Genomic DNA, 15,235 nt, shown 5'->3' on the forward strand with positions numbered 1-15,235 from the left:
TAAGTTTTTTAGAGAGCTACTATGAACAACATATTATAGACTTTTGTTTGTTAGTTTGATTAAAATTTGCCTTGAGGAGGTCTGTATCTGGATGCAGTTAGGATGCTTGAGAGTAAAAATAAACAAAACGGAAAAGTTTAAAGAGACACAAAACCTCTGACTCCTGTGGTATGCAGGTCAGATTACCTGTTAAATAACAAAACACCAAAAATTTAAGTCCTGGATAGGTTTGCAGGTCGTTCACTACAATGAAAAGTGGAAACACAATATGTGTATATATATGTGTGTGTATATATGTGTGTGTATATATATATATATATATATATATGTGTATATATATATATATATATATTGATATATATATATATATATATATATAATAAAAATCATATTCTTGCATGTGATAAGCCAAAAGAGGCTTCTTCTTTTTCTAAAGGAGGGCACTGTATTTAATACACAATGGCACATCTAAAAACAGCAATTTGCATAAAGCTTCACAAATAACACCTTTTCAAAATCGCCAATAAACCTTCAGAATAAAGCAACAGCATATGGAAACATGCATAATTTCAGCTGCGGCTACCAGGAAAATCAGACAGTTACAGCAACTGCATGAAAATACACAAAGCCTGCGAAATACAGTTCAAAATGCTCCCCCCGTCCTTTTCAAGATGAAAAACGAAACACAGCATGACTTCAAATATCAATTAAAGTAGGGGGAAAATAGAAGATTTTGCAGTTAATACACATTTTCTTAAAAGCTGAATTTAAAATAAGCAATATTTGCGTAAATATATGAAGAGATCCAGAATAATTGTCAAAGCTTTGCTAATCTCACAACAACTGAGGACGTGTTTTGTGTGTATTTTGACAAAACGATCATAAATAAGCTATCTCAGAACAGCGTTCTCTCCTGTGCAAATCTTCTTTAAGGGAGGCGCTCCTGATTCATCCAGTTCCTCCTGTTCAATGAAAAGAAACACATTTAATTAGACTGCAATAATTTTAGGAATGATTTAACAAAGGAACATGCTTTTTGGTCTTCTTTGAGCTCATTTTTTAACGCAGTGAACCTGGGTGTCTGGGGTGCTCCGTCTGACAGTTCCTGATGATAGAAGGTCCTCCTTGATGAGAGTGGGTGGCTCATCTGTGCCCTCCTGTCCTGAGTGAACTGGCTCTGCATCATCAAGGAGGCAGCGAGATTATATACTGATTATCGAAGCTTTCGCACCGTCACAACAAATGTGATGCAGTGCATGTTATCCACATACCATCCACGCTCTCCTGGCCGAGCATTGGAGGCTGGGAGTCTTCAGCTCGCAGGCTGGAGGCATGAGGAGGGCTGACCTGCTGCGAGCTGGAGGTGCTGCTGCTGTTATCCATTTTAGGCTGGTAAACGTCCGACAGGAAGCTCTGGTTGCTGTTTTCATCTGGCGCAGAGAGGAAGGGAAAGGCACGGAACATGAGGTTACAGCTCTTACAGCATTTTTGAAATATATATTACTGTGCATTAGTCTCGAGCAACCTCTCATTTCTTCATGAAATGAGCAATAGGTCCAGTGAATTACTGTGACGTGCAAACATACATGAAACTGCAACTGAATATTTGGTATGACCACCTTTAGAGCAGTACTGTTACTAATTTCTTTTAGATTGTTGTTTTAATTTAGACAGCGTTAAGTACAAAACAAGTCAGCAAACCTTTTAAAAATTATTTTTAAAAGCCTTCAAACATACCAGTAAAATCCAGTAGAGAGTTGGTGTTTTCCAGGACCACATCTTTCAAGCCTCTAACTTCTCCACCGGTGGATTTGGTGCGATATATCTGACAATGGAAGTGCAATTTGTCAGTTTCAAGAAATGTGAGCAAAATAAGGTTATTAAAAAAATAAGCTACACATGACAAAAGGCCCACACCTGCTTTGTTTCCGTCACTGGCACCCACTTGAATATACGTAAAGACGTGTCACCAACTGTCACCCATTTCTTCTCCCTGGGGATGTGATTAGTTTGATTACATTGAGACAGGAGCTCAGCAAACACCTTCCGCTTTCACCTGGTCTACAGCCTCAGTCTCTAACATGACATGCAGCATACACGCTCACGTTTTCTCTCTGCAACAGCACACAATGGACAGCTGCACAAATATCACAATGTGCCCACTAACAGGCATCGCTCACAGTGCAGGAGAGGGTTAAAACCCCCGGGGAAACGTCCGCGGGTGTTTATGAATTACACTGTAATTAGACTAACGGGACAGCGAGCCGGAATTAGCCGCGCTCCGCATGTCAGGCTGAAGCCATATTGACAGCTCTCGGCGGAAAAACTCAGCTAGCCCCGCCCCCTCTGTCAAACTGGGGCACGGGTTGGTCGGCGTCTCCGTCAATCATCTAACTTTTCCGACTGAAGTTTGTTGTGCGACGCAGCAGATATCGGGCTTCGGTCTACTAATACCTTTCCCTCCATATTGTCCCCCCGCGGATCGCTTACGTACCATTTGCGCACTTTCTCGATGGCCGCTAGCACCTTTTTGATGTCGTCTTTAGCCCGACTTCGCGTCTCAGCGCGGCCCGATCGTCCCGACATCTTGATGCTGTTATGATTCATCTACAGATGCATCTGAAAACTTCAAGACCAAGCCCCAGTCCTCCGTTACACTGGTAATCTCGCGAGATTCATTCGTCACATTTTTTTTCTCCCTTTTTTGTCAGCTTCATTCTGACACCTTATGTTCACACTATATATATAAATAATGTACTGTAAAGACAGGCTGGGCGCGTTTGATTTTATTCGTCTTTTTTGTCCATTATCCATCCCTTCTGACTATAGTGGGGGTTTCTATTTAATGTACAATTTATTCAAATGCTGTACTTAATGACAGCTTTGAAGGCTGTAAAGTGAGACGTGGGGATTTTGTTTTCACATTAAAAAAGGCATTCTCCTAAAAAAAAAAGAAAAATAAACCCAACATGTTGTGGGGTTGTCCCCCTGTGCAGAGCCCCTGTCACCTTTAAAGCGAGTTGTTAGCAGCTCTACTCAAAACTACACTGCTGTGCAAAAGTCTTGAACCACCCCTTATTTCTTTATATTTTGCTTCCAAGCAGCCAGACTTTCTTGTCAATTTTTACCAGTGGTCTTTAGGAATAGCTCTCCAAGCTTTCCGAAGATCTTTCAAGCTCGTTGGGAATCAGCTATTAGGTCCAAACTGTGTACTTAAAAAAAATGGAGGAAACTGGAGAAGTGGAAGCCACCACCTAGGATCTAATGTTCGCTGGAGCCTCATCAGACATGGTCTCAGTGGAAGGGTGGTTGCTATGAGGGGAAACAGGGAGAAGTATCAAAACCATTGTCTGATTTTGATCCACCATATGTAGCACCTGGAAAACATCTGATTGGCAAAGGCTACATATTTCAGCATGACAATGAGCCCAAACACACAGCCAACAATGAAAAAGCATGCCTGTATAGAAAATCACACCGCGGAATGCTATGAGTCATGGATTGGCCTCCCCAGAGCCCGGATCTCAACGTTACTGAAGGAGTGTGGGATCATTGTTAGAGAGGATGGAACAAAAGTCAGCCAACATCCAAATAAGAGCTTTGAATGTCCTTCAAGAAGCCTGGAGAACTATTCCGGAAAACCACTTAGAGAAATTATAAGAAAGCTTGTCTAAGAGAGTTTAAAGTTCACATATTGACTTTTAAGCTCATTAGATTTGTACAAACTGTGTTAACAATACAAATTAAAAACAAAGCAAATAAAATCCTCGCAGAACATCTTGGATCCACTGCAGTAAATAATTACGTTTATAGTGCATAAAGCTCTTTTCTTTGCTTTTGTATTGATTTTTGTATGTACTTGTTCCCACATGTAATCAACAGAGGGCAGCTTTGAGTCAGGCATTAGCAGACCTGCTCCTCCCGGCTCTCAGGGGACACAGAGCAAAGGTTGTCAGTGTGTTGATTTATTGCTGAGATAGGAAAGAATCACTGACAGGAAATTATCCTTTGTTTGCTTTGCTTGTCATCTGCAGATAGTAAAGGAGCAGAAGCAGGGCCAGCTTCTCTTTAAGCAACTTGTTTTCACTCTGCCAAGAATGAAACTAGAAACATTGTGACAATATTGTCAAGTAGTGTGAATATTTTATTTATTTATGCAAGTTTGTTAACACTATCATCTTTTTAGTAAGAATGAACATAAATAGATTAAAGCCATTTTTTCAGTTAACATCAGATCAGTGACTGAGAGAGTTACAATAAACTGGATGCTGCCTAGAAAAAATAATCTCAGCGATGAAAAATCTGTATCTTAGTCTCAGACTAAACATTTCTGTGGTGTATGTTTCCAGAATCATCACATTGAATATTTTCTTTTAGTGTTTCTATATCTGTTTGACAGGACACGATAAGACAGCTGAATGTGGGGAAGGCCACAGAAAAAGAAAAATGTCAACATATTAACTGATGGCGTGGGCGGGGACTGCTAGAGCTTCAGCCAGTGGCTGACAACACAGGGAGGAGTCCCAAGGCCGTTACTAGAGAAAATATCCAAATAACAGCCCAGCATGCAGCTGAAAGTTGTCATGGTACCTACAATGGCAGCAACTTCCTGCCACGACTTTGTGATTAAAGGCTTTTCATTTTTCAGAGATTGTGAGGTTTGCACATCACCGTTGATGACAAACACTATGAGTCAGGTGAATTTTGTGCTTTTATTTACACACAATTCCACACATGGACGTCCATCAGTTTACTCAGAATTGTTGCCATCCAGAGGGGGCACGTACTCCTGGCTTAAAATGCAAAATATAATATTTAACTTTGGTTCATATTAAATTTTTTTTAAAGCAAAAACATGACAAGTAACTGGTTGAAGAAATATCTGCTTTTAAAAGTAAAACTAAAATATTTTGATCTTTGGCCATTTCATTGGGTACACCTGTTCAGCTGCTTGTTAACATTTGCTTAATCAGCCAATCGCATGGCAGCATCTCAGCGCACTTACGCATGTAGACTTGATCAAGATGGTCTGCTGATGTTCAAACTGACCATCAGAGGGAAGAAGAATGCTGATTTAAGTGACTTTGAATATGATGTTGTTGTTGGTCTGAGAATTTAACGAGATGTTGAGCTATTGGGATTTTCTTACACGACCATCTCTAGAGTTCACAGAGAATGGTATGAAAAAGAAAGCTCAGAGGAGGATTGCAACACTGTTTCCAGCTAATAGGAAGGCAAAAGTAACAACACTTGTTTACAACCAAGGTACCATGCAGAAGAGCGTGTCTGAATGCACAACATTCAGGTACAGAAGAAGACCACACTGGATGTCACAAAAAAGAGGAAACTGTGACTCAGACTCACCAGAGAGAAATGTTGCCTCGTGTGATGAGTTGTTGGATCAGAGTTCAGCATAAACAACATGAAAGCATGGATCCATCCGGCCTTGTATTAACTGATCAGACTGCTGGTGGTGTAATGATGTGGGGGATATTATCTTGGCACATTTCTGACCCCTTAGTCCCAACTGAGCACAACTTCACAAAGCTTAAATTATCTCAACTGGTTTCTTGAATGAATTCGCTGTATTCAAATTGCCTCCACGGTCACCACATCTCAATCTAATAGAACACCTTTGGGATGTGGTGCACAAGGACATTCTCATCACTGATCTGCTGCGTGATGCTGTCATGTTAGAATGGAGGAAAATCTCTAAGGGATGTTTCATGCACCTTGTTGAATCTTTGCAAACAAGAAATAAAGCAAGGTGTACCTAATAAAGTGGCCAGTGAGTGTATATTCACAATATAAGCTGTAAGTTAAAATATAAGTAACAGATGAGTCTATCTCCGCTCTCCACATGTGAGATTTACGTCCTCGCTAACTGTCGGAATTTGGGAACTTTAGTTTGAAAAAGTGAAAGCGGAAGTGAGCCCTTCGCGGTGAGCTCGTGCGCGAGCTTTACGTTGGTGCCGCTCAGGCTGCTCCTGTCATTGACTGGGGTGGTGTTGGTGGTGGACGCAGAGGCCAAATGCTTCTGTGAACGGGGGCGACGAGTCCAGCAGCGCAGCATGGACGGCTGCCCGCCATAGTTAGCGCAGTTCGGAGTCTACTTCACTGTAGCCTAGAGAACGGTTATAAGCTAAAAGCCTCTCTTTCTGTCCCCCCCCCCCGCTGCTGTTTGTTCTTCATCTGCCTCAGACGACAATGGATCGAGTAAAAAGCTCCATGCAGCAAGTCCCCAACGCTATCCCCAAAGTGATCCGACGGACCGGAGGAGCCAACAGCCTGGAGCTGGAGAGGGAAAACTTTGAAAGAGTGCAGGTACGGAGCACAGGAGGTCACAGTCATATAATAACGTTATTCTGCCGAGAGTGTGGGATGGAGGTCCTGGGCTGAGAGCCTCTTTATGGCGCTGGTGGGAGGTTTTTAAAAAGTCATGTCAACTTAAACTATGCACAGCACTGTGTCACTATTTCTCTCCGTCTGACGCGAGAGAAGGAAATGACACGGGAGCCAAATTTTTCCTTCATTTTAAACGAGTCACCGTGTGACAGCTGAGTCGATCAGGCCTATCCCGTGTTTGCTTTGCTTTTTTTTTTTTTTTTTTTTGGATCCACATTGTTGTCACCTTCCCACACGTCTGTCTGAGATCAGCAGACACAAAACGAGCCCACTGTACAACAAAAGAGCTGTGGAGATGTGGGTCAGTGGCCTTTTGAATTCAGATAACTATTGCATAAAAAAGCACACAGGAGGGGGGCTCAGTGGAGCTGTATCATGTATGTAAAGTGCCTCCGAAGCCCTGCATTTAAGGCAGGACCAGGGATGATGCCAGGTCTCTCTTGGAAATGAGATTTTTAATCTCAATGAGATTTTTTACCTGGATAAATAAAGGACTAATAAAAAATGACGATGAAAATGGGTGAAATTGTAAAACCAAGGTAACTGCCTGTCTTCCTTCCTTGTGTTTAGTTTTCATGGCTGCTGATGAATAATGAATGTTGTGTATCTTTACTCATATATATATATATATATATATATAATATATGTATGTGTGTGTGTGTGTGTGTGTATGTATGTGCTGTGGAGCCTGCTGCTTCCTGCTTGGTGGTCTCCCTCCCCTTGCCCCGGACCAGGCGCAGAGGAGGGAAAGCGGTGGGGGAAAGTAGGTCAGATGAATCAAGGCAGCGTGGTAGTGCTGCAACATGCTTTTCCCAATCCACTCCTGCTGCTAAAATCGGACAGTGCAGTCCACACAGCCTAAATGTGCACAGTAGGTATTTGGCCTCGCTGCCTCTAGATGGTCTCATCCAGTCTGGCCCCCTCTCCGCCAGCCCGTCGCAGCAGCAGTATGGATTAAAGTTGGGGAAAGACGCATGCGTAGCTTTGTGCATCTCGAGCCAATCCTGGTCACTGGGTCACTGTCAGGCTCCTGAGATCACACCCTGCGGAAGGTGCCAGCATGGCAACGTAATGCAGGCACACAGTTGCTCCAGCTTCCGAGGAAACTGGAGGGGGAAGTAAATGTGTCTGAGCAGAAAGGTGTTTTTGTCTTGCTCTAGTGTATCTCCCATTAAAGGAGGGTGAAAATATTCAGGCAAGCTTTAACAAGCCCAAGTTTGATGTGTTGTCGGCAGATCATACTACTGTTTTCGTACTAATGGAGTCAGTTTCCGCCTCGTAAAGGTGTAATTTTTAAGATAATACTCATTGGGAATTGTCACCCGTATGAGAGGAAATGCTTATGTTTGCTTTTTGTTCCTCGTGGTTGTTGTTTTTGTTTTGTTTTGGGGGTTTTTGTTGGGGGGGGGTTCTGACTGAGGATCCAGAGCTGCGGCAGGAGGTGCAGGAATCAATGAATGTGCTGTCTGCTTTACAGGGATCAACGAGAGATAATCTCATCTGATCTGTTGTGCTCTAAAGCTGCCTAAATCTGCTGGGTGGCTGGCTTTCACCTCTATAGAAATCCCAACAGCCTGCCTGCTTTTAGATATTTCTTTCTTTCACCAGCTTTTTCCTTTTTTCCCCTTTTTTTTCATCCGTCCGTTCATATTAACAAGCTCACCTTAGATGTAAAACTTTTTTTATGTTATTTGTTTCTACTGTTTGGAACAGAATCTTATTATTTCTGTTAAATGTCTTGTTTTGCTGGTTATCAGTGATATGTTCAAGTTTGTTTGGACTATTTAGTGTCAAAAATGACTCTGTATAATAACCCCTAATCATAGCCTCAATGCTTTTTTGCAGATGAATGAATCCAGGCATTCCCAGATTATTCCCAACGCTTCTTTATCTGATTTACCCTCACGACATACTGTTTTAGCCTTTCATGCACTTAGTTCAGCTGACATGCTATTTTTTTCCCTTGAAGACCGATTTCAACATCCGTAATATAGAGCGGTGTGCAGAGCTCTCAGTGTACCTCTCGTTTGTTTATGTTTTGCCAGGAAAATTTGAAATAGGTGCAGGGATTTACTAAAACACCTGCAAACATACATGGAAATACAGTATACAAGACAAAAACTGTCCATTTTATACATCTTACACATTACTTTTAACTGACTTTCAACCTTTTGTCCACTCAGCTCTTTAATTAAATGATAACTTTTGGGTTTTTTTTATTCCCTCGATTAGTTGAGTTTATCCAACCATATAACCCCTTTGTACTGGAGAAGTACCCCGCCTACTCTGCCCACCCTGGCTTAGACCCACTGAGTTAAACAACAACAACTTAAAAATGACTCCAGAATCATCTGCTGTTAGTTGAGACAAGTTCAAGGCGTAAATTAAAAGCTGTTTGTTTTTCTTTTTTTTACCCAAATGTCTTCTGTGGTTTTCTAACCACGCTCATCCTGAGAACTTCCTGCCCGATCCTTTCTGTTGTGTGCAAAATCCCCTCTGTCATGTCCACTCGGGGTTATAAAAAGCACAAACCAGGGCAACCTGATAGCACTCAGCACTTTTAATGACATGTTTAGTCTCATAACAGCGACCGAGTCTTTCATTTAGAGTTTAGGCGGATTAAATCTCCGGGGGAGTTCGTCTGAAACGTCATTCTGTGTTTTGGTTTGGGTTGAATCGTAGCCTCAAAGCTGTAGTGAAAACAAAGGAGTAAATAACACAATGAACACCAGCGGGAGTTTTTATCATCTTTTATCTTCAGGCTCCGAAATGTCCAAGATGCCAGCTCCCGGTCCCTGAGCTCCCAGAGGACAGGAGAGGTTTTTCATTTGAAAGCTGGCGTAGGTAGTAATCTATGGACCAATAGGAACCATAATTAGTGCTTGAGGAACATTTCTGGGGCACCAGCTCCTCGGTTGGGATATGCAGAGTGAGCCACAGAGTGACACCACATTGTACGCATGTTACATAATGAAGGCCTTAAAATCAGACTGTCTGTCTGCCTCATCCTTCCCCTTTAATTGTCCATACTGAGGGCACTCCTGTATCTGGATATAAAAGTGCTTTGACTGTTTGACTGTTAATGTTCTCTTTATTTTCTATCAAACTGAACTGCCAGCATTAAGGTTGTTTTGGTTGAGTTTGCAGTCCTGTTCCTGGTGTTTGAAGCTGGATGTTTAACTAGAGTCTGATTAATCCTTGGGCTGATTCGTAGGAAGTAAATAACCTGCTCTTAGTGCAGAAGACCCGTCCCCCAGGCCTGCGCGATCTTTTAATTCCGTTTGGTGTCACGGCAGCTTTGGAATTCAGGCAAGGAGCAAGATCGCGGCCTTTGGGCACAAGCAGGAATCAGCAGGGGTCTTTGTAGACAGGCGTTTTTCTTTTAATCACGCCGTCTTCCTGCCTCTCTTTCTCCCTCATCTTTTGTCTTTGCCTCCTTCTGCTCCCCTCCGCCGCTCATTGTCTCGAGTCCTCGTCATCTTCTTTGACATCCTGCGATTCAGAATGCGCAGGAAGTTGTCGAGGGATATCCGCATGCATGCGGGATACACGCAGACGAGCACGAAAGCGAGACCATTAAAGGCGCTGAGGGAGCAGAAACGGCGGGTGGTGGTTTGTGGCCTCATTGCGCTGGCTGCGTGGAATAATGGAGCGGGACGTGAGTGACTGGTTAGTAAGTGGAACAAAGTGCACTGCGGAGTTTCTGGTGGCAATAACAATGACTCTGAATTACAGGTTGTTTTGGAGTTCCCTGCTGAGTTTTACGAGCACAGTACAGTGAAAGGTGGAGACGGGGTGCTTGTTTGTTTCAGTCGCAGCAGAGGTCAAAAGTCAGACTGGAAGCTACGTCACCGGTGGAAGAGCGCGCTAGGGGAATTGGGCTGCTTCAGCCGCCTGTATTTGATTCGTCGGCTGCAGCGTGGGAGGTAGAGCAAGGAGGTCTGCCAATCAGGAGGTTCGATCCCTGGCTCTTCTAGTCTTAGTCTGCACGTCGAAGGATCCTTGGCCAAGATACTGAACCTGATGCATTCATCAGAGTTAGCTTAAAAGAAAAAGAATGGTTGTATGAGTGGGTGAATGAGGCTTGTAGTAAGAAAGCGCTTTGAGTGCTCAAACAGAGCAGAAAAGCACTATAAGAGTACAACTCCATTTACTCCATGTGACAAGCTATGTCATTGTCAGGTTTTCTTCATTTCAAATAATACAATATTATCATATAATTCTTTCAGGATAATAATAATAAGTCCAGAGGTCCTGCCCTGATGGTCACCATGCCAACACGAATACCAAATGTCAGCATGAAAATGAAAGCTTTTTTTTTTTTTTACTGCCGACACAATAACAAAGGTCTCCTCTACACATAAATGTCTGGGGCTGAAAATTCCCTGCTAGTTTGAAGTAAGCTCATCAAAGCTGGGCTTTCTCGGCATTAGCTGGCTTGACCCAACCTAAAACCCCGGGTGGAAGATGACAGTGTTTATCAACTTTCTCTGTTAAGCCCCACTTTCTGCGTCATTCTCGGTGAGCGCTCACATAACAAGGGGCATTTCACGCATCATATGACTCTTCCTCTACACGAAAGAGTCCCTGTGAGCGCTGCCTGCTCCAGTCAGAGACGTTATCAGATGATGATGGAGATAAAATCTTTAAAGAACATCAACTATACTATAACTATAGCAGTCAAATGTCACACAGTTTCAAATAATACGAGGGGGGTAATAATCTCAGGATTTAACACTCAGAGCGGTAAAAATAAGCATTTAAACTCGAGTTAATGTATTTATTTTATTGCTAAGTGCGCTCTCGGTGCTGATGTTTATTTCTAGTGTGGTGGCTGCTCATCGAAGCTCTGTGCTTTGAAACATGAAAGGTTACTGCCCCGAAGCAAAATAAAGGAGCCGTGGAAATCTCTTTGATTTCTCGGCAGATCAGAGTCAAATAAAATGTATTGACTGAACAGGTGTATAGCAGAGACCTGGCAGTATAAGAACATTTATGCACTTTCTGTATCACCGGCTGAATGCATGCACGCTCCGGTGACGATGTGGTGCACAGTTTGCTGAGCTTAACAAGTTGCACGTATAAAATGCGTTCCAGCTCCTAAAACCGAGCTGTAAATGAAGGAATCATTTCCTCCACCTGCTCCTCACTTCTTCAAGCATGTGTTGCCACGGCAAAACTGAAAACTCTGTGTTTAAGCTCAACGTAGCTCGCTAACCCAATAATCTCGCTCCGTGGTAAACCCCTCTGATTCGATTTGCTAACATCTGCTTCAGTATCCCAGGTTGCTGATGTACAACATATAGACATGATGAAGAAGTGGCTCCAGTCTGTTTTTAAAAATCATCCTGCTGTGTCAATAACACCTTATGTTAGCGTATTCACATGATAACACACCACAAACTCCTGTGTTTTAATGTCTTTTTTTTTCCACTGCGAGAAACAAAGATATTCCAGGTAAAGTGTCGTGTCATAACACTTGAGTTCAAACAAGAGACATTTGGAGGACTTTAACCCCTGACTGTGTTTTGACATGGTACAACGACCTTTTCCAAGCCACACCTGCTTAAAGAGATATGATACACGTTTTCTAATGTGTCATATGGCTGCTGAGTAGGAAGTTTAACACAAATAATCAGCAGGTTAGGTGAGCCTTTGCTCTCCTTGGTCCTTAACCTTTAGTCAGGAAGGTGCAGTATGACATCACGGTTCAAGTGGACTGTGAGAGGTTTACTGGAACAGGAAAAAAGATGGCACATGATGTATGCTGACAGCACAACCCAGCCAGCCCGTATTGAACTGCACTTACTCAGCAATCCTAGCCCACATCTGATTTAACTGCTGAAACACCTTGAGCACTTTTACATGCTTCATACGGCTAAATTAAAACAATGACTGAAACTCGGAGATGTGTCCTTTTAAAGCTGGTTAGACAAAAACAGAGATGAGTGTTGCTGAGTCAAAATGAAGACAGAGACAGAGTGGGACTGCTGTATGTGAGAAATGCTCGGCGATGGGCCCACGCCGTACCAGGAAGTGAGAAGACTCGGTGGAAAATAGCCTGCATTGTTTTTAGACTGACTGCTGGGCAGCCTGGAGGTTTAATGCGCACACCCGATAGTCTAATGAGTAACATATTGATTATTGTGGCTGGCCTGGCCTGGCCCTGGTTGGTCAGCTGTGATTGAAAGCCTGGCCTGGATTTTAAAAATGGATCCTGTGGGCTCACTGGCTGTCTCCGAGTCTTCTGTTGTGTAATCCCAGACTGCCTCGTTGATGTTGGCGGTTGTACTGTCTCTTTTTCATTGAGGATGAGTCTTTGTCACTCTGCCTGGATGTTTTGCGCAGATTTGCACAGATTCGCACACACTGGCGACTTTATACAGTCTAGTTATTGGCATCAGGATGACACTTCTGTGTGTATGGCTGAGTCCACACTTGGTCCCTAAAATGTGAATTGAAGTTAGTCAATATGCTGTTTATATACGCTCACTGGCCACTTTATTAGGCGCACCTGTGCAACAGCACGTTAATGAAACTGTATAATGAGACAATCACGTGGCAGCAACACAATGCATTTAGGCATGCAGACGTGGTCGAGACGACCTGCTGAAATGCAAACCGAGCATCATCCCGGTGATTTAAGTGACTTTGAATGTGGCATAGTTGTTGGTGCCAGACGGGCTGGGCTGGTCAGTTCTCTGGGTAAAAATTGACTTGTTGATGTTGGAGGTGAGAGGAGAATGACCACACTGCTTTGAGCTGATAGGACGGCAACAGTAACTCTCATAACCACTCGTTACAACAAAGGTATGAAGAAAAGCATCTAGGACTTGCTGATCGAATTAATGAAGCTCGTATTTCAGTACAGAGGCTTAGTTTACGGGATTAGTAACACCTGCATTTTACCTGCTATGTCATGTTAAAATGGTATCTTTATGGAGGGTCTGTTATAGACGACTCTCACAGAATTTTCTGAGTCAAAAGGGCCTGAAACTTTAAGCTGTTGTGAAGCTCAAATCCTGCAGGCTGACACAAACACAGAATAACTGAAGACTCTCAGAGGCACCAGATGGGGGCATCAGTTGCCCAGGATTGATCTCCTGGTGGACGCTGAGCTCCTTTCCCCCACTTTTCACCTTTTGAAAGTTGCTTTTTTCCAGGCTTAACTGTAGTCAGTCAAGATAAGGGTTTAAGGCAGTGTGTGCATATAAAGTATGGAAATATAGGGGGCCTACTGTATACTGTCAGCATAGTTGAGTTGTTGAGTTTTCTTTGTACCACAGCCTTTTTGTTCTTTTGGCTACATTTGATCTAAGTGCCTGTTGTTGTTCCCACATCTTCTTCTCTTTCCTGCTTTTTCTGATTTTCACGGTGAGGAAGATGATTTCATTTTTTTAAATTTCTTTATTTTTTTGGAGATAGGGGAGGGGTAGATGGTCTTTTGGCTCCTGCTGCAGTTTAGATCAGGTGATCATCTGTTACTCCTACTAGTGAATGGAGCAGCAGTGGAAGTTGCAAACCCCAACCACCCCCCACCCCGTTTTGTTTCTCTCCCTGTTAGGACCTCCGGCGGTTCCCCGGACCCCAGTTTGAAACCCACCGTGTTTGAGCCATCCCACTCTGCAGGCTCCATGCTACTATTGTCTAACAGGAGAGCGGGCTATTTGCAAAATAAAGGTAGCCTCCTGCCTCAGTGTTTGCCCCTACGAGGGCTGATTCATGCGAGTGGGGTGATTGTCTTTTCTTTTGCCCCTTTTAAAGTGAAATGAGCGCCTATCGTTAGCGGTAGTCCTCTGGGTTTTTCCTCCCACACAGCTTGAGCTCCTCGCCGGGTCGGATGCTGGAAGTCCTCGCCGATAAGAGATCGCGCAGAGCTCGCGGAGAAAAGCAGACTGGACGCGGAAGGAAGCAAAGGAAGAATAGAGCAGCATTTTAATACCAAATCAGGACACATGTTGAGCTAACGGCCCTCGCCACCTCCTCCCCCCTTCTTCTCCTCCCAAATGCATTTGTAGGCTCAGTCGCTTTCCCGTTACTGCGCGTTAGGAGAGAGCCAGCAGCTCCGAGGATCCCCCGCTCGCCGTCTTGGAAGGACGATCATGGATCTGAGCAAAATCGTAAGTCCCGAAGAGCCGATCGGGTTGTCTTTATGTGAGCTAAGGACGGATATTAAGAGAAAAAAGGAGAAAGCGACAGGGTTTGCATGTTTTTGTGGAGGTGGGGGTGGTGTCCAAGAAGTCCTGAGCGCACACACTACACTCAGCAGGGTGAATACATGCAAGTTGGGCTCGGTGCAAGCAGGGACTTGCTCTGTCTGCTGTTTACATGGCAGCTAAATGCGTCCGTGGGAAGTTTGGGTTTTGTTGTGAAAGCTCGGAGGTCTCCCGTGGGTTTATCCCAGGGGTTTGCGAGCTGCTGTAGTGAAAGAACAGCTGCATTTAGTCGGGGAAATGATGAAACCAAGAGTCAGAAAGCACACGATTGTGTTAATGCAGCCTACTCTCTGGAGGCTTTACATTTCTATTGCAAGTAAATGAAGCCATTCACACATTTGGCTTTAATATAGTGTTCTTCTGAGACCTGGAAATGTTTCCTGTGTTGACCAGAGCTCTGTTTATGCTGCAGGTTAGAGGAAAAAGTTCTGCAAGCATGGTTTAAATGCGCCATGAATGTCAATTACAGGATCTTATTGACAAACCTCAAGGCCAGTCTGAGTGTGTAGTTAAAGCTCTATAACACAGAATCAAGAGACTGGGGGCTCTAAGGGTGAATTTAAAGTACAACTTCTTCACAAGCAGTGATGTTTCCAAACTGGCGATCGATGTGG

The 15,235-nt window shown here is 43.5% G+C and overlaps 2 protein-coding genes across 3 annotated transcripts in view; one reads left to right on the forward strand and one right to left on the reverse strand.

Moving 5' to 3' along the window:
• Positions 1 to 425: 425 nt before the first annotated feature.
• On the reverse strand, positions 426 to 2,674 carry bcl7bb (BAF chromatin remodeling complex subunit BCL7B b). Its single transcript, XM_005746905.2, has 6 exons — positions 2,495 to 2,674; positions 1,918 to 1,993; positions 1,738 to 1,825; positions 1,272 to 1,430; positions 1,074 to 1,177; positions 426 to 962 (listed from the first exon to the last, which is right to left on the reverse strand). The coding sequence occupies exons 1-6, from the start codon at positions 2,605 to 2,607 to the stop codon at positions 891 to 893; spliced, it is 612 nt and encodes a 203-aa protein (XP_005746962.1). The 5' UTR covers positions 2,608 to 2,674; the 3' UTR covers positions 426 to 890.
• Positions 2,675 to 5,943: 3,269 nt separating this feature from the next.
• Positions 5,944 to 15,235, forward strand: part of hip1 (huntingtin interacting protein 1) — a 54,173-nt gene continuing 44,881 nt past the window's right edge. Inside the window, exon 1 of one of the 2 annotated variants that reach the window (XM_005746924.1) lies at positions 5,944 to 6,324. In XM_005746924.1, the coding sequence (XP_005746981.1) occupies positions 6,208 to 6,324 (117 nt within the window). In that variant the 5' untranslated portion in view covers positions 5,944 to 6,207. Of the gene's footprint in view, positions 6,325 to 14,030; positions 14,526 to 15,235 lie in introns of those variants that run through there. The other variant, XM_005746925.1, reaches the window with a different exon arrangement.

Source organism: Pundamilia nyererei, unplaced genomic scaffold (assembly GCF_000239375.1).
Source record: "Pundamilia nyererei isolate P.nyererei 1_Seehausen unplaced genomic scaffold, PunNye1.0 scaffold00185, whole genome shotgun sequence".
In the NCBI taxonomy this organism is placed as follows: Eukaryota; Metazoa; Chordata; class Actinopteri; order Cichliformes; family Cichlidae; genus Pundamilia; species Pundamilia nyererei.

What these genes read in the sequence shown, in the direction of transcription:
- bcl7bb (XM_005746905.2), bottom strand. Translation starts at nt 2,607, where the DNA reads ATGAATCATAACAGCATCAAGATGTCGGGACGATCGGGCCGCGCTGAG. An exon ending in ATCGAGAAAGTGCGCAAATG is followed by an intron (nt 1,994 to 2,494) that starts GTACGTAAGCGA and finishes TCACATCCCCAG; the next exon opens with GGAGAAGAAATGGGTGACAG. An exon ending in CTCTCTACTGGATTTTACTG is followed by an intron (nt 1,431 to 1,737) that starts GTATGTTTGAAG and finishes TCTCTGCGCCAG; the next exon opens with ATGAAAACAGCAACCAGAGC.